This window comes from Balearica regulorum, chromosome 1 (genome assembly GCF_011004875.1).
Source record: "Balearica regulorum gibbericeps isolate bBalReg1 chromosome 1, bBalReg1.pri, whole genome shotgun sequence".
Taxonomy (NCBI): Eukaryota; Metazoa; Chordata; class Aves; order Gruiformes; family Gruidae; genus Balearica; species Balearica regulorum.
This window is the reverse complement of record NC_046184.1, coordinates 126626428-126650841: the sequence shown is the minus strand read 5'-3', so window position 1 is coordinate 126650841 and position 24414 is coordinate 126626428. Positions and strand designations below refer to the sequence as shown.

General features: G+C 36.7%; 1 protein-coding gene across 5 annotated transcripts in view; it reads right to left on the bottom strand.

Moving 5' to 3' along the window:
• The window catches only part of DMD (dystrophin), a 1320554-nt gene that overhangs the window by 896381 nt on the left and 399759 nt on the right, over window positions 1-24414 (bottom strand). For all 5 annotated transcript variants that reach the window (XM_075774516.1, XM_075774534.1, XM_075774546.1 and 2 more), the window contains exon 7: window positions 13843-13961. In XM_075774516.1, the coding sequence (XP_075630631.1) occupies window positions 13843-13961 (119 nt within the window). The remainder of the gene's footprint in view (window positions 1-13842; window positions 13962-24414) is intronic.

Here is a 24414-nt window from a genome sequence, read left to right as displayed (position 1 = left end):
AAACGCAAGAACCAGCACTTGCCTGTTACACTGAAAGCCCCCATCTTTTTAACTGCAGAGGCCATTGCTTACAGGCTTCATGAACTTGTCGCACATGTTTGGATTTCTTTATTTCACAGAATTGGCAGGATGGTGCAGATAAGAGCAACTTCTACAGGACAAGGCCTGCTTAAAAACAATAGCTGAACCAAATGATCACATGCATCCCACACAGAAATTATTTTCCCGGCTGACACAGTCTCCAAAGTAACTAACTTATTAAAACTAGAAAAAGTTTCAACAGGGAATGAGCTATTGAAATTATCAGGTCTAGCACATTATTTCATTACTTTGGAGAGAATTTTTTATTACTTTCAAAAGAGTAAGTTCTGTACGTATCCTAACATTAAGTGATGGGTTTATTATTTTTATAAGCCTGTATAGTCAGACAGTATTGTCCTCATTTCATAAACCTGCTATAATTTCTATAGTTTAACAAAACATTCTGCATGAAAGTTCAAGCCCAGGGGAAACTACACTTTTTAGCTGATGTTTAACTGTTAAAAAGTTTTAATAACAAAAGCCACTTTTACTGTGTTATTATTCCAAATTGCAGCCCTTGCAATTGGCACAATATTCACGCCCTAAGTGCATTTAATAAATACTTTTTTCTCAGTCCTTTGGAGAATTTTAAATTCAAGACAACCTTTGCCATCTCTTCTGTACTGAAATGGAGAAAATTATTTTTGACTGTTTGAAAACTCACTTTTTTCAAATAATAAGGTTCTCAGATCTGGCCCATAGAAGAGAGAATAAGAAAGAAGCACGCAAATATTCAGGTTTCTTTTATTGGATAGAATCTTTCACATTCTACAGTAAAAAATTCTTTGCTAATCTTTCTCTCTCCTTTTGTAGCATGTTCTGTTTCTCTCCTTCCATGCCATTGAGAAATTTTTTTTCTCACTAAAATATTTCACAGTCTGTAGTCAACCTGTTCTTGTCCCCCTATCAAACATTTTTAGCATGAGGAATAGCATAACAGAAGCTACCAAGAATTCATCATTGAAACAAGAAATCCCACAACTTAAAAACATAAGTTTAAGAAGCAGGATTAAAACATCTTACCTAAGTTCTTAAAATTTATTATTTCCTTCAATGTACAAACTTGGAATTTCAGAATCATAGAGTTTGGATTCTGCCTTATGCAGTCTAATATACTCCCCACACTCAGGCAGTTAACTTTCATACAGACAAAAAAGTATACAAATGAAGCAAAGAAAAATACAGGATACGGGACAGAAATCACTGAATTTTGCCTTACAGTCTCATGGGAACTTCTGAAAAAAAAAAAAAAAAGGGGGGGGGGGGGGGTTGTCTGCACCTCTGTATGTATGTCCAAAAGGATATAGCAGGATATTACCATGAATTTAAATAAAATTGACTGCATGCTGCTGCATTAGCAAAATTATGCCTCATCCTTTTTTTTCCCCCCCACTTTTATTATTATTTTTTAAATTGGCATAGCAAAACCAAAATGCTCAGGACTTCCAATCACAACCTGGAAAGGACTGTCTTTAGGTGGTATTTCATTTATATTTCCTCGTGTGGCTGAAACTGTGCTCTATTGTATTTGGAGGGTTAGGGGGAATAGTGTGTCTCAAAGAGTGTCTAAGTCATTAACACTTCTTCTCTCCTGTTCTATTTCAAATCCAGATATTTTAATCAAACATGTCACAACTGACATTATTCATTCCTAACAAGTAAACATATTAATCATCATTCCATTTGTGACCAAATTAAAAATCCAGAAGTTTCAAGATACCTGGATGAGTTTTTCTCTTAAGTTATCTCTTTGGCAGCTTTTCAAATCAGTATTAACAGACAGGCAGATAAAGGTATCTTTGCAGTGGAATATCTCAAGTTGCTTATGGGTTTTATAAATGGAGCAGACAATTACAGTTATCAAAAAAATGAAGGATATGAAGATACCCAATAGGGTGGGGTTTTTATTAATTATAAGCAAAATTCCTCCTTTAGATTTCTTATAGACTATTAACCTTCAAGTGTCATCTCCTATAATCTACAACTCTTTACATGAACCATGTCTATTTTCAGAAAGCCTTTTTTAATTATACAGATATTTGTACATGTATTACAATATTGAAGGTACAGATTACGGAATATTATTGTAGGAACTGGGATTCTAAGATCACAACAGAATATTTTGGTCTGGGCCTATTCTTAGTTGGAAGAACTACACTTTAGTTAAAATAAGTAGATTAAAACCTGTTCTAAGGGATAAATGACCTCACTTCAAGTGTAATCTCTTTAAAATCTAAGAGATTAAAAGTCTTTTAAAAAAGACTTTTTGTTGGTTGAGGAACTACAATACTTTCACATCTTTTTAAATTATCATGTGACAAAATACCCAGTAAAGATATATGCATTGCTATGCACCACCAGAAACTTGTCAGGCTATATGTTGAGCGTTTACCTAAATAATCCCCCTTCTTCCTTTGGGATTTTAAGACTAGTATATACTTATTTCATTCTCTGTCTTGATGCATCAGACAACATAATTCTTCTAGTCTAATTGATCTCTTCTCAGTTGTCTTCCATTAGTGATATTTCGAGCAACCAGGGACTATGTGCACAACTCCAAAGGGCTTCATTCATTAAATTAGAGTTTAAAAAAGCATGCTATAAACAAACATCATTAATTTTAGCTTAAAGCATGGATTAGGGGCACAGCAAGTCCCAGTGGAAGACACAATATATAAGCAATTAAAACATTTGAGAAATCTGTAAGATTGAACACAAGATTGAACCTGGATGAATATTTTAACACACTTACTGAAATGATTTATTTGGAAAAAACAATGTTGAAACACAGCATTAGTAACAATGAACAGAAAATTACACATAATGTGATACAGTGGCAAAGAGACCTATGTGATTATTTGTCAGAGCAGATTAATGATTATAATTTGACAGACACTTCTGGGGCATTATGATAGCAGAATATTAACATAGACCTAAATATTTACAAAGAACTCAGGAAAATAAAAATAATAATAATAAACTCCCACAACAAAGAAAGGTGGAGAACTGTAAATCCACAGATAGTTGAAGGACCATGCACTAGGGAGGCATATGGTCTACTTAAGCAGGACCAGAAGGCTACGTTCAAATAATAGCATTTTGAAGTCAAGAAAAGGAGTATTTAGAATATCACTGTTTTCAATGTGTGTGCACACGCTCAGGACGTACAAGATAGAAAAAAATCCACAAAACTGAAAAAATTGTCAAAAAACAGATCATGGTGCAAACACCTGTGCGTTCTTTGGAGTACTTGCAACACCCAGTTTCACCAACCGGTTCTAGTCTGCAGACTGATATTGCTGCCCATCTCTGCTGCCTACCCCAGTTCCTGTTGTAGCTCTACAGCATAGATTCACTCTGCCCCTTCTCACCTTGGCAGCAGCTGGACAGAACATCTAGGTAAGAAATAAGGGAAGTCTTTAAAATACCTCATTCACGTTGTTCTCAGCATCATGCGAAGAACAGTAACTGTGGTCACTGAAGCTTACCCGGAGAGGTTGTGGGTGCCCCATCCCTGGAAGTGTTCAAGGCCAGGTTGGATGGGGCTTTGGGCAACCTGGTCTAGTGGAGGGTGTCCCTGCCCATGGCAGGGGGGTTGGAACTAGATGATATTTTGAGGTCCCTTCCAACCCAAACCATTCTATGGTTCTATGATTCTATATAAAGAATAACAATATTACATAGTTTTACAGAAACATATAGTGGTATGCCTGAATTACACTGCCACTAAAAATCCAGGGTGAATATGATGACCATCTGTGAACATGATGATACCTATTCTCTGTTCATTATACTAATACTATCCCTATATTTATTTATAAAATGCAAAAGATTTTATAGGTATCACTGCTGTTAGATTCTTTATGTATTTTAATGCAGTTCTCGTTTCTTTGGTCTTATGCATTTAGACTTATCAGGACATTAATGGAAAAATATATACACTTTGTTTAGATTTTATGTTATTTGTCTTACTATGATCCTATAGAAGTATTTAGTCAGCTATTAACAGGGCAATAAGGCATGCACTTAGCATCCAAATTCCTGCTATACCATGAGCCTGCTTTCTTAATTTTTTAGTTTATCTTTATTCTTGCTGGATCATACATTTAGTAGTATTTTTATATATCATGCACATGTGCAAGGGTGGATAAAATTTTAAGATATATCCTATAGAAAACCATTATGACCTAGATGAATGGTTTGTTAGGTTGTCTTCCTCCTAATATTGTTACCTCTGTTCATACAAACTACATGATCTCAAAAATGCCTGGGTATCCCTTGAATTTCAGCTCTCTATAATTTCCAGCAATCACAAAAATCAGTGGTTGTTCCTGTCTTAACGGAGAAGAAAAAAAATTTAGACCAAGGAAAGAACAACTACATATTAAAATCTTCTTATTTAATAACTATTGTTTTCTGCGATCTCCAACGCTGTAAAAATGTATCTGTAGAGGAGAATAAACTTTCAAGTTCTGGGTAACAATTTTATTTTTTTTTTTTTTTTTTTTTTTAACGTGTGTTTTCCTACCACATGGCTATTTGCAACAGTCCTTAATTTCCTTGCTTTCAACAGAAAAGCATTACTGGCAGTCCAAAAGATAACATATGTGCTTTTATTTGACAAATATGCTGAGGTCATAGATAAAACATTCTTACTCACAGAACACACTTGTAGCAGATCAACAACAGGATATATTAAAAAAACCCCAACATTCACAGTGTTAAAGATTTCTTGACCCATTTCAGCTGAGAAATACATTCAGCCAAGTACATTTCACAATGTTGAGATTACTCAGAAGTGCACTGTCAACTCCAACGCATTTTCCATTGCCATGTGCTCTGGGCAGGGAGATAACATTACTGATGACAAGGCAAAAGCGGTCTGTGCCACTTTAGGACATCTGCAGAGCTCCTTACCCAGTCAAAGCAGATACAAGCAGATGCGTACTCTTTTACAGTCTTCATTCTCATCTCATATACAAGGCCTTCTGACCACTTTAAGATCAAGCTAGTATTCCCTAACATTATCTTTAAGAATGAATCTTTATATTTCCTTGGTTTTGGTTGTGGGTTTTTTTGGGGTTTTGGGTGTTTTTTGTGGTGGTTTTTTTTTTTTTTTTTTTTATTTTCCCAAATCTGCCCCCCTCCCCTTTTCTTTTTCCTTACTTTTTTTATTTCTTAATGAAAACAATGTTCAGATGTCAATATTTCAGAATCTAAGACTTCAGAAAGCTCCACTGCTTGATAGGAGTAGTGAAGTAGTGATGGATTTTTTTTTTTTTTTTAGAAAGTTGAACTGTCATTGGTGTCACCAGCTATCATATATAATTTCTGCCCAAGTAGCATGCCATACAACCTCTGAATTCAACTTTCTCTGCAAAAGTCTTCTATGCTGGCTTACATACTGGAAATATAATAGCTTACTTTTATCTCTCGGGGTGAAAGGTAATAGTCTTCACTATTGAAAGAAAATATGGAAAATTTTGGACAACATGGAATTGTTTATTTTTACATCTTGCCTACACTGATATTAATGAAGTGCTTATCTTTTACATGTTCAAAAAGTGACTCAGATTCACAGTCTAAACACTGAAGAAACTTGTTCAACTCTTTTTGCTTGAATAAGCTGTTGAGAAATATCACACAATCCGTTCTACATCTCTCATATTTTCAGACTTTCTGTATACTGATCCTTAGGTTTAACAGTTGCTGAAATACCTTACAATGCAAAGTTACTAGAGAGCTCTTTATAATTCAAATTCAGTATTTGAAATTATATTATAATCTGCAAATCCGTTATGATAGAAAATGTCATTTCTCTCATAACATATGCATTCAGTTATTTTAAGTTTTCCCACTGATAAGAGGAAGGGCCTGTTTTATCCTTGAGCCTCTTAATGCAGCATCCTTCCAGTCATTTATTTCCATGAAAACTTCTAAAATTTCTGGTTTTCGAGTAATCTCTTCTAATTAAATTGCTCATAGGTCAATGAGGTAGTAATAAAACTAGTCATAAATATGGATGAGAAAGTAGTTTTAGACAGAGGCTAGTGAATTTACTAATTTTGGTGACTATTTCTATTTGCTTGAGACTGCAAAGAAAAAGCAAGACTTTCATCTTATCAGTAGGAAAATAAGAAATGCAGTTTAATTTGGCGGACAAATATTTCACAGAAGGACATGTAATGTAAAATATTACATCAGGAATATAGATCAAACTAGCAACCACTTTAAAAACCTATTTGTATCACAAATTCCTTCAGATAAAAGTTTACCTATTGTACTAAACAGCCATGAAACTGTATACTTTTACCATTATTTTGGAAATTTGGAAATATTTCCATAGCCCTTAACTTGCTCTGCATTTCAGAGCTGTGCTACGAACTAAAGAAAAAGTACATGATATGGCATGATGGCATATCCATCCAGGACTTAGAGCTGCAATTTGTACTGACAAATAGTAAAGCAACAGTTACAAGGTTGTGCTTTTACTGTTGTACTTCAATGCTATAACAATGCTAATGCAAGTCCACTCCTGCTATATGTAGTTTCAGTAGAAGGAATGCTTAGAGATAAGCAGAATTCATATGCCAGAACATGAGCAAGACTTGAAGAGGCTAATTCAACACATTTTTCCTGGTTTTTTTTTTGTTGTTGTTGTTTCTTTGGGGGTTTTTGTTTGTTTGGTTGGTTTTTTTAAAGAAGAATTTTAAGATTCAAATAAATTCAGCAGGGAGAGGGAACATGATAACAAATTCTTAATTCCTTTTAAGGGATTTATCTTTTTCTTGTTTTGAGCATTACCACTAAAAGCTAACAACTGCTCACTGATTAGCTTGAAGCTGGACATAATTTTAGAAGTTAGTATCTGAACCAAAACCATCCACTAATCATACATTTCATTAGATTTAGATTAGATATTAGGAAGAAATTCTTCACTGTGAGGGTGGTGAGGCACTGGAACAGGTTGCCCAGAGAAGCTGTGGATGCCCCATCCCTGGAAGTGTTCAAGGCCAGGTTGGATGGGGCTTTGGGCAACCTGGTCTAGTGGAGGGTGTCCCTGTCCATGGCAGGGGGGTTGCAACTAGATGGTCTTTGAGGTCCCTTCAAACCCCAGCCATTCTATGATTCCATGAATAGCATCCTGTAACAATTAACTTTTTCATTATTGTGAATTCTGTAACCTTTCCTCTTACTTATTAAAAAGCATTCCAGGATTGAGAACCAAAAAGAGTCTGAACAAAAGAATTCTTTTTTTATTTTCTAACCTTTATGAGGTTTTTGTGCAGGTGGAATAATGTTTTCTAAGCCTGATCCAGCATTTTCTTTGACTATTCTCAGCAGCATGATATCAAACACAGATCTTGTAACTTATCTCCCCCCTGCCTTAAAAAAAAAAATCCCCCACACTGACACTGTACTAGGCAAAACATTTCTAAACTTTAGGACATGATAGAAAACAAATATCTTCTCATACTCCGCTGACATGAGTCATATAGCCAAGGGCAATAAAATGAACTGAAAAATAGTATTGCTACTCTATTCAGCTACTGGGTAGAGACAGGGTTAACAACTTCACGAACTACAACACTGACAGTTTTTTCGCCTCTTCTCTGTGCTACAGGTATAGTAGAGCCCATTACTGTTGAGATACAGAAGTATGCAAAGTCAAGATCAAACAAAAAAGTTATCAAATGGAAAACTGTGAATCTCATTATCACTTAATAATGGTGCCAAAAACTCATGTCATCAGTGCAAATTCAGGAAAAATATGGAAAATGTGACTGGGATGGATTAAACAAAGTTTTTAATCAGGCTACATAGTAAAGTATAAGAAATTGGATAATTACTTCACCTAAAAAGGACAGCAGAAATGCCTTTATATTACTTCACAGTCTATTTATTATCGGGCTAGCACAAGCAAGCACAAGACCCAGAAAAATGACAGCAGGGACAAGTTCATTAAACCAAGAATCTGATGTTTATTGCTAGAAGGGAGCACACAAACACTTCATCTCCTGCTGCTGCTTCCACGCTTGCACTCGGTTGTTGTAAGGGGAAAGAGGACACAGCTCAGATATACTGCCAGATACAGTTTCTGAGAGAACGTTCCCTACTGTTCCTCAGAAGATCCTTCTGATTCTATATAGCATGTGTGTTTTATCCCAAAGTAAAAAGTAAAACTCAGTATACAGCCAATAACATGCAAACTACTATGTGTTGCTGATGCTAACACATCTGTTGCTGTTTGCTTATCCTATTCTTTGCTTGGTGATAGTTAAAAAGATGCTTATGAAAAAGTGGACACACAAGGAACATAGTAGCCTTTACTATATTTTCTGAAGTTTGTGTGTGAAAACTGGAATCATGTTCTTCCACAACTGCAATACAGACAAAATAATCATGAAGAATCCGTAACTACTGAAAAATATAACCATAGGTACTGATAATTAGATGTTATTAAAAGATACAGACTAATCTTAACAGCTTGATCAATTGGTCAAACTTACTTATATAGGTGTTACAATTACTAATATCATTATAATTTGGTTGATGTGCTTAAGATATTTTATTTTTTTTGCTGAAATTAGCTATAACAAACCCATACCAACAAAGACGGAAAGTATCTCCACCACCACTCATTCCCTATACAGAACAATAGCTTAGTATAATAAGTGAGGAACGTAGGGAGCTGAAGACTAAGTTTATAATTTTTAAAAGAACAATGTTCAGAGTTGTATTATTTATGTCTAAAATACTCTAAATTCAACAGAGCAGTCAGAGATTAACAATCTGAGTTATTTGCATTAAAAACAATCAACCAAGAATCTTGTCAAAAGTCAGCAACTCAAATTTACATCCAGAATACCACAACAGTCATTGCAAAGGTGTGAACAACCAGTCAAACATTTTCCTTAGTTGTACTGAGAGTAATGGTCTTAAAAAAAAAAGAAAAGAACATTAAAAATACACATTACTGTTGTAGAAATTTTCCATATGCTTTCTTTGCCATTCAAATCTGAACAAAAATCACTATTAAAATGACCTGGATTTGGCAATGTTCATTACATGGCGTTTTGAGCTGAATGAGACATGACTGGAAGCTCACAAACATTAATTTTGAGCCACCAAAGGAAAATAACTATTTTTTCTTTGAAAGGATCAGAGAGACCATTATCAAGATTTAAAACGTCTTAGCTGCATAATCATAAATGTCTTACAACAAAAGGTCGTTGTGAGTTATGTAGGCATACTTTGGCCTAAAAAGTTGAATTTACAAACACATTTTTCCTTTTGAATCATACCCACTAATCTCTAGGTCTTTATTAACTTTCTTCTGAATAACACTTTCTATTATCCATCAATTTCCCTCACACCACCCTTTTTTTTCCCTTGTTATCTTTCATACACTACAGTAGTGAATACCAGATACATGCCCAATTATGCTTCACTCACTGGCATGATTCAATCAAAAAGATCATAGAATATCTTGAGTTGGAAGGGACACACAGGGATTAGAGTCCAACTCCCTGCTCCTCACCAGACTACCTAAAACTAAACCATATGACTAAGAGTGTCATCCCAACACTCCTTGCACTCTGGCTTGGTGCTGTGATCACTTCCGTGGGGAGCCTGTTCCAGTGACCAGTTATCCTCTCAGTGAAGAGCCTTTTCCTAATGTCCGGTCTGAACTTCCCCTGACAGCTTCATTCCATCTTCTCATGTCCTGTTGCTGATCACCAGAGAGGTGATTAGGTAAGGTTTGTTCATCTTCTCCAAGATGAACAAACCAAGGGACCTCAGCCACTCCTTGTAACTCTTGCCATCGAGACCTTTCACCATCTTGGTCACCCTCCTCTAGACACACTCTAATAGGTTGACGTCCTCCTTATATTGAGGTGCCCAAAATTGCACACAGTGCTCGAGGTGGGGCCACACCAGTGCAGTATAGAGGGGGAAAATCACCTTCCTCGACCAGCTAGCTATCCTGTGCTTGATGCAGCCCAGGACACAGTTGGTCCTTTTTCCTTCCAGGGCACACTGTTGGCTCATATTGAACTTGCCATCAATCCAAACCTCCAGATGTCTTTCCGCAGGGCTGCTCTTCAGTCTCTCGTCCCTCGATTTGTACACATAACCAGGATTACCCTGTCCCAAATGCAGAATCTGGTTAAATTTCATATGCTTGGTGATTGCCCAGCTCTCTACTCTATCCACTTCTCTCTGTACAGCCTCTCTACCCTCAAGGAGGTCCACAGCTCCTCCTAGTTTAGTGTCATGAGGAAACTTACTTAATGTACATTCAACTCCTGTGTCCAGAATAGTGCTGGATCTTCCACTGATTTTTTCATGACAGAAGAGAGGAAGGAAACACATCCCTCATGTTTTTCTACACACTTTTTCAACACCAGGGGGAAAAAAGACCCAAACAAATAACAACAAAACAAAGAACCAACAGCTAACAACATATTTGAAATTTTTGCTGAGGAATGAGGTCAGCTTTCTCACCTGTCTGAACAGGAAAGGGAAAGGGCTGGAATAAAGCCCCTACCACATATCTTATTCTTGCAGAGAAGTTTGTTTGCTTTTTTCCCTCCAATATTATAAACATTCTGATTTCAGAAGAGCACTGCAGAATTTATTCTATGCTGCATAATATAGCTTATTTTGGGAATTTATATCAAAACACAGTATCTTCAGATAACATCTGATTAATCACAATCTTTCCTTAGCTAATTTTGTTTAGAGGAAAGCTATAAGCAGAAAACATACAGCTTGCTATTTTTAAGAGGAAGTTAGTAAGGTTACTCGCTCTGTGAAGACATTACCAAGCTTTACAGACAAGATACAAAGTCAATGTATCAAAACAGGAACAAGACAATTTTGTCAAACTACTTTAGGACTTGTGTGCAAAAAGGAATTTCTTAAGATACAAGGACACAGCAGAAGCCTTTTACAGGAGATGCCTACTGGTTTTTGTCTGTTTTAAGACAAATGCGTCATCACTATAAATACAGTTGGCTAGGGTAGGTTTTGTTAAGTTCATTTGCTTAAAAACTAAGCAAAGCACATGCTTTAAGATACACTGCTGATGTAAAAAAGCATTCCTACTAGTCAACAGAAGTGAGGAAAATAGCAAGAACCATCATCTCTGCATGAATGAAAATATAAAAGTTTTAACTTACACAACATGGATTTTACAGGAAATACTTAAACATAGTCTATATCTTAACCACATTGGTGACTGAAATGGAGATCAAATTCTGAATGAATGTTTTAAAAGCTGCTCATGGGACTGACAAAATATCAACAACCTCAAACAAACAAACTTCATATATAAGATAGAAAATGTTTGGCTGAATAAAAATATTTACTTTTCAAAATGTAATTGCAAAGACGACTCCCTAGTCATCTGTTTCAAGATGTATCCATCATCAGTAATTTCAGAACACAAAGAAAAACCCCATACCCTTTCTTTTTTGACTACTGCATATGGTTGTAGAAGAGCAGGGCTTTATTGAATAGTGGCTTCCTTTCTACATAATATTTTGAAAATATTATGACACAGCAAATATTTAATTAAAAAACCTGTTCACAAATTACATGTGTGGTGTTTTGACATATATTAAGTTACATTAAAATAATGTTTCACCACTGAATGCATACTCTCTTTTCGTTCTAATATAGCAGCACTTTGCAGTTTATCTTAGCAGCCAGAGAATAAAGTTACACAATATGCTGTTAAGAGATATTTGAGTATCTAATTAGTAGAGGTGATAAATATACAACGTAAAGTTACATAAGTAGTATGCTGGAACCTTCAAACAAGATTCCTCACTTATGTAACAGTAATTCTACTTTTCAGTCTAGGAACAGATTTATTATCATGAATCAAATTCTTATAGTTTCAGAAATTCATATGTTTTCAAATAGGTACAGAATTGACTTTTCCTTTGGAAAAGTTTGAAGGTTTTTTATTTGTAGAGGGAAAAAAAAAAAAGGTGCCAAGCACCACGATTTATAACACTGAATAGCAAATAATTACAGCAGACATTTGGAAAACCACCAATGTTTAAGAGATTTTCAGTTGTTGGCTAAACAACTGCAAGTATCATTGCCAAAACCAGAATAAAATGTCTAATCAAAAGTGACTTTTGCATACAGAAAATAACTTATTCACTAATCTATTTTAGGAACATTCAACCAATTATAGCAAAGACCGCGACTATATCTATTCAGTTGTGCAACCCAGTTTTCAATTCCAATCTCATTCAGAGCTTACAAGCTGCATCTCATGCTTTAGCACACCGCAAGCCTTTTTCCCCTCCAGTGGTTCACACAAATTCAGTTCTAGAGATGAAAGATAGTGTACTAGCAAGCAACGCTGTACTGGTTTTACTGTGCATTTCTTCACAAGTTCCATTACAGACACCCCATACATTGCTGGTACAAGGGGAACTATTTGATTGCACGCAAGATGGACACTCAGAAAACACTCACAAAGCTTTCACCTATGAGGTGGAAAGTCCCTGTCATCTTTGACTCTTAAATCTTACTTGCTACTCCAATTGCGAGCACTGCTTGAGATGCTCCTCTTTTAATTCTACACAGGGGAAAATATCACCATTTTGAATTAAACTGTCTGCTCTAACAATTTTTCACTCTGCAAAGCAGTAAAGTTACAGAACCAGAGAGCTTTACAATGTTTAACTACAGCATAAGCAGACAGGTTTTTTTCATATATTTTGCCTAGGTAAATATAAGGGATACAAGGTTATTAGTTCAATCTTGAGACATGCCCTACTACATTTAAACATTAAGAGACACAATGCTGTGTTTTAAAATAATTTTTACATTTTGTTAAGTTCTGGTTCTTCCCATCAGAAACTCACTAGGAGGTAAGCCACTGTCAAGAGCATAAACATATAGAAAACTGCATTTATTAGTGCCTTATTAGGCAAATTGCAGGAAAATATACCATACGGATCATGGTGTGGAAAAAGCATGTATAGATATAGTTATATATACACACACACACAAATGCATACGTAGAAAGGAAATAACTGCTGTTCAACATTGCCTTGCAGTAGAGAATGTTTTAGAAGTGTTCTCTGAGGGAAAACTACTTAGGTTTTCAGCAATGCAGAAAGTAGGGCAAAGAATATACAGAAATGGACAAATTAAAAAGATCACGTGACAAACAAGGAACCTTTCAAACATGACTGCATAAGGAAGTGCAAAAGATAGAGTTAAGGTAAGATAGGCAAGTCTATTACATATAGATTAAATTATAGTTACAAGTCATGTCATCCTGATAAAATTTGAATGTACATAAGACATAAAAGTCATATTTTAAATATATGAGTATCTAGAGTTTGAATACATATTTTGGATATATATTAACCCATAATTTGAACTCATGATCTTTCCAGAAGATATAAAAGCTGCAAATGCTCTAGATCTTTGAAAAAGAAATCAGCTACTTATTAAGATACCTTTAATTCAGTGCACATACATTAAAACTCTGGCCCTAAAGCTGGAAAAAAAAATTGCTTTAGAGCATGTACATACAGGCAGTTTTTACGCTATTTCAACACAGCACAAAGTTAACATTAAAACATAAACAAAGGATTTTGCTTCAGTTTATGATTTATGTCACAAAATGTTGAATTCTTGTGCAAAGAAGTCAAATTAATTTACTATCAAATGCATGGAAAAATTGATTTTCCACTTTGAGAAAAGAATGTAACTTCTACTAACCTTCAGGGTCAAGGAGTTTCTCTATGCCAAGGTGTTGCCTGGCTATGTTGAATGCATGGTCTAATCGTTGTACAGGTGACTGCCGAGAAGCAACAGCATTCCAATCAAATAGGTCTGGCCTAAAGCAAAAATAAGAGGAACAGTAAGTTTCTTCTTTCTAAGCATTAGATTTAATTGTGTATTTCTATAGCTATCCATCAGCATCAGCTAATACTGTTTTGTTTTCTTAATGAAAGAACTTGTTAAATCAGTGCTGGAACTAATGAAGCTTGGTTTCTAATGGGTTTGCATCCTATACTCATCCATGTCCATCACTATCACATTAACCACATTTCTTATTCTCCACTAAGTCCCAACAGCCTATAATCTCACTCTTCCAAACCGCCTGTCTTCACCCATAGCCCTCTGCTCCTGTGACTGCCCAAAATGGCTGCAGAAAGCTGCTCCCCTCTTCCAGTCCTGAAGGGTGCCAGCGTGAGAGGGGTCACGCGCTGTGGCCGCGCGCACTGGGACTGGCTTGCGGCAGGCCAAGCAGGACAGATAACTGCTGAGGCCATTTTGCAGCCTTCCTCCTCTCTCCAGACACCAGTTTTTCACTTCACTTACTATTTCTAAGAATGTAATTGCTTCTGAGGTTACCAGCTCGCTCTTGTACCTGACTGAAATTGGTCAACAAGTTCAAAAATTCATGACCTAGGAATGCACACAGAGTAGCTGCACACGCCTCTTTTCTTACGAAAACCTTTAGAAAAATACACGCTTTTCAGATCAGTACAAAACTGTAGTCCAATCAGGTTTTAGCTGATAGGAGCAAAAGCATGAGAGCACGATTTAAATGCTCTTGCAGGAATAGACAGAATGACCAAAACTTGATTATAGCTCAGATAACACAAAGGCTCAGATTGTGTATCAGTTGCACTATTTGCAGTATAAATAATGTTAATACACTGTGATCTTTGGCATTTCATCTGAGAGTTATCCATTAAGAGATCAGAATTTGTTATCAGGGACTCTGGGAAAAATGTTTTATCAGGTATTCTGTAATTAATGTGCACATAATATGAAGAAAACCAACCGCGCTACTGTGACTTTGATACACTGTTCTAAATCAGAAAACATTTAGACATATAATTTTACCTACAGATAAATCAAGTACATTATTTACACAAAATGTTGCAATTAGTTATGACAGATTTACTTACATTTTTATTAATTTTAAAAGTTCATTTTAAACAGTCTCCTGTAGTTTTAATAGATGGCAAAAATGTTCACTATATCATACTGTAACAACTTCAAGAGAGCAAATGAAAAATGTCATTTATGTAGTAGTAATTTTCCAGTTATGTACCTATGCTGTCCAATTTTTTTCTGAGAGGAGAATGATATACATAGTAACAATTAAGTTATTCTGAAGTATTTTGCTTCTCTATGCACAGGTTCTTAAACATTAATTAAAAATAGAGGTTTCTCCTTCCCACATGCAGAACAACTTCAAAATATTAAATTTGGCTGGAGGTAGGACAGAAAGGGAAAGGAAACTTAAGAGGCGATAATCTCTGTTTCTAGTCATGGATGCATTAAGTCTGTGATTTCATAGAATGGTTTGTGTACTAAACCACAGGTATTTCCAAAATGCAGATTATATCTGCATGATTTTTTCCATCCTCCTTGTACTGGGTATGACTGAGATGGAGTTAACGTTCTTCATAGCAGTCCATATGATGCTGTGTTTTGGATTAACAGCGTTAATAAGAAACCAATTGTTCGGCTATTGCTGAATCGTACTTACACAGCATCAGGACCTTCTCTTTTTCCTCCTTTTGCCTCCTCTGGAGGAGTAGACTGGGGGTAGGCAAGCAGCTGGAAGGGGACGCAGCCAGGAGAGGTGACCCAAATTGGCCAAAGGGATACCCCATCCCATAAAACTTGCTCAGCAATAAATACTGGGGTAAAGGAAGAGGAAGGGGTGGGGGTTTTATCTTCCAAGGTGGCTGCTGCTTGGAGACTGGCTACGCATCAGTTTGCTTGTGGGAGTTACTGAGTTACTGCCATTACATCATTTGTTTTTTTCTATTTTTCTTTACTTTATTTATTAAACAGTCTCTATTTTGACTCATGAGTTTTCTTCCTTTTGCTTTTCCTGTTCTCTTCCACACAGTGGCTGTGTGGATGCTCAGCTGCTGACTGGGGTCAACCTATCACACTCCTAAACTTACTCTAGAGGCATATGGATAGTCTTGAATTCTTTATTCTCTCCAAATTTAAAATTTTTTGGCTGGCATATGACATAGGATCTATAGGCTCATACATTAAATTTAGCAAACACTGTACTAACCACAAAGCTATCCGTTATGACTTTCTTAAAAAGCTCTGCAAGGATGCCTTGCACAAATACTACAGAGACTGGGGTGTGAAAACATTATTCAGTGACAAAAGCTTTTAAGACAACGAGAGGACAGAATGACATCTGAGGGACTACCTCGTCCTGCAATGTTTTTGCAGGGATTTGGTTTGAAGTTCTAATCACACTTGTGCTGCTCAGAACAACACATAATCTTCACACAATCATGACTCATTTGGTGATATAAGATTTTATATACAGGAACATGCTTTCTTGTAACCAGCCAGGATTCCACTGGGCAAGCACAATAACATTTAGAATTATTCATCAAGGAATGACACAATATTGTCTTATTCATCTTGAAAAACCTCTGTCATCATTAATATTATCTTAGATGTTCAATTGCATCCAACTTCCCAATTGCATAATCCAGAAGGATATTTTCAAGTTAATGTGTCCAGATAGGCCAAGATTATTATCATCACATCTTCTGTAGAGGTGGGATTCTTAATATGAGACACGGACAGAATGATTGATTTTAAGAAAAAACACCACAAAACCCAAAAAACCCACAAGCATGCAAACACAAAAGCTTCAATAACAAAGTTTCAGATAACACCATGTTGTAGAACACCGTGGTTGAATTTGCATGCTTACCAGCTCTACTGCATATGTATGTTCCTGTGTAGAGCATACATAGCATCTCTTTTTTACACTTACTGTGGATGGCAAAAATTTGAACCCTTTGAGACACAATTATTAAAGAGAAATAGTAAGAGCTCTTCAGTAAGCCACTGACAGGTTTCTTTCTAATTTTCTTAGTATACGTACATAAAGAAGACAGCACGGATTCCAAGACAACTTACAAGTATACAGCTACCTACTGCAACTCAACTCTGACAGAATCAACTTAATTAAAAAAAAAAATTAAAAATCAGCCAGGGTAAGAAAATTGAAGCTAGAGTATACTAAGGCCAAACACATCCAGACCTATTTCTATGCAGAAATTGATGTTATGGATAGGACAAACCACAATTACCACAAAAAACAACAGGTTACCATCCGATTTAAAACAAGCAACAAAGCAAAACTCAGAGACAGCAGACAACTATGTCCAGTAACTCCATCCCACCACAGTGCTCTGTTCCTAGTCGTAGCCCCTATGAGCAACACAGTTTCAAGACATATCTTTAAAGTCTTCTCATTTTTCTTCAGACACCGCCTGCTAAATCTTTGTCAAAAATGAAAAGCTAATTTTCATGAGCACAGAAATAGATTATGACTAAATAACCTCCACAAGAGCTTATAAGCAGTGAAGAAAACGTGAACAGTATTTCTGGGGGTTGGTTTCTTTACTTACTAAAGAACATGTTTATTCACTCAAATACATTTTTTCATTTAAGATGCACATGGCAGTGAAGCCTGAAGACGTAATGAATTTTGCAAACATGTAAATTCAAGAAAAGTAAGAGAAACAAGGCATACACTCCAGAGGGAGAACTCTAAAGGAAAGAATTGAAACATTTTGAAGACACTTTAACACCACACAATGTATTGTTTTAATTTCTTTGGCGTATCTGAAGTGACACAATTGTAACAGCAACCTCTATAACTCACACAATTTTTTGGTAAAAAATAATTACACAAAGGTAACTATGAACATCACAAAGAAACACTATGCATGTTTTAATAGGCCATTTTCTGAAGGTGCATTAACTTCTAGCTAACTTTATAATGCTATTAGAATTGGTATGCAATAAAATAATTTAGCAAGAGAGTAACTTACCAATCTATTTCACAAAAACTTTTCATCAGTCTACATAGAAAGAAGCTACATTTAGATCATAAAAGTTACTATCTCCTTTTCAAGAGAAAAAGTTATGGTTTTGTTGTTGTTCTAGTTTTGTTTATACAAGAAAATCTTGTATATGCTTTCAGTAATCTCACAATTAAAAGAAACCAGGAGCCACTAACTAACACGTGACGTAATGACTTGATACAATAAAAGTATTTCCATACCATTACTTTTACTTTTCCCTTAACTTACTGAAGACAAACTTTTGCTTCTTCTATCCAGGACCTCTTTTTAATGCCATTTTCCTTCTCCCCTCCCCACTCTACCATCCTGAAGCAGAAACAGCTGCAGTGAAGTAGTTATTTCTAAGGTAGTCCCTGGGCCTCAGTTCAAGAATTTTAAAGAAGCAAGGAGGAAGCTAATGAATGCCACTTGTTCCCACTTCTAAATCCTGATTAAAGGGCCAGGGAGGGGAAGCCTCAACAAAGTTAGAGGAAAGAGGCAAAGCTGTCTCTGCTACCCACCTGGAGGAAAAATGTCACAAGAAGTAAATGGGGAAAGCTCTCTGTGATCTGGAGCCTGAAGTAGGGAGGGTTTCAACTGTAGCAGGACTGACCTTTCTTCCTTAGCAAAATATTTTAGTTTCCATATATTCCTAGGGTGATGGTGCCACTCCACTGCTCCTGCCTGGTTTATTCAGTTCAACATAGAATATACCATTCAAGGAACCATATCCCTAGTTTATCTTCCTATTCTGAAAATTTGCACCCTGGGCTCACTGATGTGCCTTTGTAGCTTTGCCAAGTAACACGTGCTCCGCTGCTCCTCACACTCGGTATTAAAAGCAATTGCTAAAGAGCCTAAATGTCCACAGAGAGGTAGTGGTTATACAAATGGGAATATCTACTCAAAGCAACCCCTTTGTAAAATGACAGAGAAAGGGTATTAGAAATATCTGATCAAAACAAATAGTCAGCTGTAAGCAAGGGAATGGTGGGTTAAAAGACTATGAGAGATAAAGTTTCCCACTGAGAGTACTGCTCTCGCAGTGTGTTACGTCTTCGTAGTTAGTGTTTCATGCTAGTCTCTTACTTTCTTTTAATCCTTTCAAGGAGATGCTGAAAATATTCGTCCAGATATAAATTCCACACTACTGTCTGAACCTTTTTTAAAAAAAAAAAAAAAAAATACAACCCCCCCCCCCCCCCCAAACCTACCCATCACTGAAAACATTATATAAGAGAAATTAAAATATCACCACTTAAAAGATAGGGATTGCTTTTGGTTTGTTTTATTATTTAAGACATGCAGTTATTTCATTGCTATCAACCATCAAAGTAAAAGTAACCATATCAGATCTTTTTGGTGATTCATGTAAAGCCAGTGTCCTCTCTTTAATAACAGCATTTAAGCCTTCCACATCTCAGGAGTTTAAGGAATTTCCGAGTTGGAGTCATTGTGCTTGTGCGTTATATTGTTGTGGAAATTCAACAAGGCAGCCTTAATTTTTTTTTCCTCCATTCTTAAGCTTTTAGCACCTGAACCATGAATAAAGATGATTTAGTATTATTTAGGATGCTTTTGGAGGGCAGACACCTAAAATATAACCGTGGCATAAGCAGAAGAAAGACCAAGGTATAACAACTTTCCAATGTCTTTATTCCTTGACAATGAGGACCTCGACTATGACTATAACGAATATAATGATATTTTCTATAGCGCAGTGTTTGTACTCAAATGTTTCACACAGTTACTCAGCCTGGATACTTTATGGTGAAACACGCAAATACTATTTAGCAATCAAATTACATGATATACTTGGAAAATCACACTGATGTGATGTAAGAGGGGCTGAGGTGTTTGGTTTTGGGTGGGCTTTTTTTGTCTGGTTGGTTGGTTGGTTTGGTTTGGGTTTTAGTTTTTAAAGACCAGATGGACACATGGAATATATTGTTAGTAGCAACTCCAGAGTGTGTCAACATCAAAACCAAGAAGAGATGTAAGTCTACCTCCTATCTTTATCTGCTCAACTGACTTTCTCCTGCTATTCTTCCCCCTTTCCCACCCTCAAAAGGAGCTGCCCACAGACAAAGCTAGTGCAACAAAGATGTAACAGTCTGTAAATTAAGGCTGAACATGAAAGCTGTTGAAGGATAAATCAAAGACACAAAAATTACTGCAAACATAAGATAGTGTATACTGTTATTTATTTAAAAGTTTATATGTATTGCCTTCAAAAGCATTTGCCATTATCTGCTGTAAGCTGTGAAAAGTTCACAAAAAAGTTAATTTCATTTCCCTGAAATCACAGTAAAACAGCATGACTAAAAATTTCCTACTTACTCTAAGTAGTGTTTTCTGAAAGTAGAATGTTAATTAGAGCTACTTCTAATAAGTTAGAACTTAAAAATTTGAGCAGTCAGCCAAAATTTCAGATGAGGCAATATAAAGACTACAGTGTATTGTATATTTTGATGCAGTTGTAAAAAAAAGGTTTGAATTATTTTTAAAAGAAAAATCTAATTGTAAAAATACTAGTGTGGTTTAGATACACAGTAGGACTAACCACAGCATGTACTAACTGATCTTAATAGCTTACTATCTTATGCCAAAATACCATTCTTAACATTATACCATAAAAGTATTATGAAGCACTGTTTTTAAAAGCAAATTAAATAGGACTGAGTTTAGAAAAGAAAATTTAATGTTTGTATATTGTAAGAAACTGATTCCTATAGATGTCAAAAAGAAATTACTTTAATGCTACCAGGAAATCTTCCCTCACTTTCAGAGAGCCTAAGTACTATGAAAAAATTTGGCTAGCATCATTCTTTAAGTGTTGGAGAGATTTTTGTTTGTTTTATTGTGTTTTTTTTTTTTTTTGTAGCAGACAGCCTAGGAATAGTGTTAAACTTGGCAAAAGATACACATACCAGACACCGGGTTCACCATATGAGTTCATTGTCATACTACATTTTCAAACTTTTTCTGACTAATTTTTCCTCCATTCCTGAGAATGCCTAAACGTGACAAAAACTGTGCCCACAAATGAGGGTCAACGCGGAAGGCTTATGGCTTATGTCTGAAATACACCTGAAGAAAGGGCTAAGCTCAAAGACTTCAGTGTCAAAAGGGGAAGCTACTATTTGCAATAAAGACTATTTTTGACAATTAAATCATGAAAGACTCTTAAGTTTGAGGAATGATGAACATATGTTTTAAATCTTTAAAAATTAATTTTTCCAACATTGTATTTCATATATGTACTAGGTTATTTCCTAAGTAACCATGAAGACAACTGCAGCCATTCTGACAATTAGAGCAACATATCCTTGTTTTCCCTCAAGAGCCCATTTCAATATAAAAAATGCTGGGAGAAAGAGAGGTACTGAAAGGTATTGTAGAAAGGGAAGGAGAAAAAAAGACAATGCGAAAAGTGAATTAATGAAATCCAGAGGAAGACAGGAAGAAGAAGAGAACATCTGGACCAAACTTTATGGAGAACAAGGACATGGAAGAGAAAGAAGTAGAAAAGGAGAACTGGAGAAACAGAAAATCAAACAGGGAAAACAGAGGAGCTAAATTCAAAAGTGTTTGTCTTCAGAGGGTTTGTCATTCTATGCATGTAAACCACAAAATATTAATAAAGCACAGGGTGTATGAAACACCAGGTTTCTCTGAGATTTCATGTAAACCAGTGTTGATCAGCTCTTCTTAAGTGTTTATTCAAACCGTCTTTAGGCATGAAGCCAAGACACTCTGACACCTAGCAAGGAGGTACTTGCATTTTAAAGTGACTAAATTAGGTGTCAACACTTCTTAGAAAAGGCTTTTTATTCTTATAGGATAGAGCTAGGTGCTCCTGAACAGTCAGAGTGTCTTAGTGTACCTATTTTATTGACTGCATCTTGAATTTTGAAGGGCAATTCAGTGCTCCTGCATGAAGTGGAAAGTCACCAAAAATCGATACAGATGACACACTAAGCACAAAGGTTCATCTTAAAAATGACTGGCTCAGGACTTCAGAGAACATTAGGTCTTCCTCTGAGACTTTTACAGAATAACCTAGTGATTAAAGTCCAGAAGAAGACAACTGGTGTGTCTTGGAGTCTTGGAGAGTTGCCTCAGGGAAACCAAATGCACACTTGCCGTTTCCCAGATGAGTGCATTAATTACTGGGCAAGAGACAAGACTTCCATGGAGTAATTCTTTTTCACTTCTATTGAAGATAAGCTCACTGTGCATTAAGCTAAGATTTATGGCAGCAGACACAAGAAGAGTAAAAGCGAGCTTAAGTTTTGCAGCCCTGTTTTAGAAAACCTGAATAAAGTGCATATATTGCAGTGAGCAGGAAATTAATGTTCACAACTGGTGAACTTTGCACTGAACTGAACACAGCAGTGCATAAAGTATGACATACAGACACTTAGAGGTTTGTCTAGTCAACCCCAATGTGGCTTAGGCAAGCAACTGCCTTCCCCAACCAGGAACTGCCCCTGAATAAGAGCCTCTGTTCAGACTTCTGGAGCTCTTCTTACAGAGAGAGACAAAAAGGAATTTCTGATTACTGATTTCAGACACCAGATGATATTACATGGTCCTGTAGAGCATGCAATCTCAATATCTGAGTATCGGATACCCTAATCAGGAAACAGGCAGTCTGATATTGTGTCTAGGTGAAAAGACATGCCACCTTCTGCCGCACTGATTTGCTGAAAATGAAATCAAGGTAGCTACAATGCTATAGAGTACTACTGGTTTTAGCCTTTAAGTCTACAGTACTAATTAGTTATCCAATATAATTTCAGCATAACTATTTTTTGTATAGACAGTGTTTTAGGAAGATGAAAAGGTGTTCATGCCCACAGAAATTATGTGTAAGCTCCCATATTGTAACAGAGCTTTCGTGAAGGTAAGTGATGCAGACAGAAGAGTATCCCACACAAAGCTTTTTTTTTTTTTTTTTAAATCATCTACAAGTATGGAATCAGAATTTTCGAAAGAAAGAGATTTATTGATTTCTACAGGATAATTGCATTCCTATATTCAGGTCCATCAGAATGAAACCACTTATGAAATGAGAGACAGAGCAAATTAAAATGAGAAATTATTATCAGCAGAAATAACAAAAAAGTAAGTTTAGAGAGTGTTTGAAGAAAAAAAAAAAAAATCACCAAACCACATTTTAATGAATGATCAGTGATTTAAGTAGTTATCAAAAGCTAATGACATAGTCATTATATTTTAGTTCTTAAGTCCCCAAATGCAGTTCTCCTAATACCTGCATAGATACTTGCACCAACACGAAGAAGGTGTGAGCACATCAATAGCAGAGTAACAGCAGGATGGTAAAAAGCCAGTTGTTAAGGTTATAAATACTGGATGGGGCTAAAAGATATACGCAAAGGCCTTTTAGAGTATAATAAATTCTTTTTTAAGACAAAGCCTCATTCTTAACATTACAAGCAAACATTTGTAATTGAAAGTTCCTGGACCTTAGTTCAGTCAGATCTACTCAAGGAACCCAGGCATAAGCAGGGTGAAAAAATGGACTCACAGCCAGAGATGCCCCCTGTGCCTGGGATGGTGCCATAAGGCATAGCCACCATAAATGGCTGCCAGTGTTAGTCTTCAGGCTGCTACAGCAATAGACTTAATCAGATAGTGTGGTGGGTTGAGCTTGGCTGGGGACCAGGTGCCCACCAGAGCTGCTCTATCACTCCCCTCCTCCACTAGGCAGGGGAGAAAAAGTGCAACAAAAAGCTTGTGGGTTGAGATAAGGACAGGGAGAGATCACTCACTAATTATCGTCATGAGCAAAACAGACTCAACTTAGAGAGGGAATTCATCTAATTTATTACTAAGCAAAACAGAGTAGAGGAATGAGAAGTAAAACCAAATCTTAAAACACCTCCCCCCACCCCTCCCATCTTCCCGGGCTCAACTTCACTCCCGGCTTCAACCTCCTCCCCCCTCAGCAGCACAGGGGGATGGGGAGTGGGGGTTACGGTTAGTTCATCACACGGTGTTTCTGCCGCTTCTTCATCCTCAGGGGGAGGACTCCTCTCATTGTTCCCCTGCTCCAGCGTGGGGTCCCTCTCACGGGAGACAGTCCTTCACGACCTTCTCCAACGTGAGTCTCTCCCACAGGCTACAGTCCTTCACAAACTGCTCCAGTGTGGGTCTCTCCCATGGGGTGCAGACCTTCAGGAGCAAACTGCTCCAGCGTGGGTCCCCCACGGGGTCACAAGTCCTGTCAGCAAACCTGCTGTGACGTGGGCTCCTCTCTCCATGGGGCCACAGGTCCTGCCAGGAGCTTGCTCCAGTGTGGGCTTCCCACGGGGTCACAGCCTCCTTCAGGTGCCTCCACCTGCTCCGGCGTGGGGTCCTCCACGGGCTGCAGGTGGAATCTCTACACCCCCCTCATCCTTCCTCC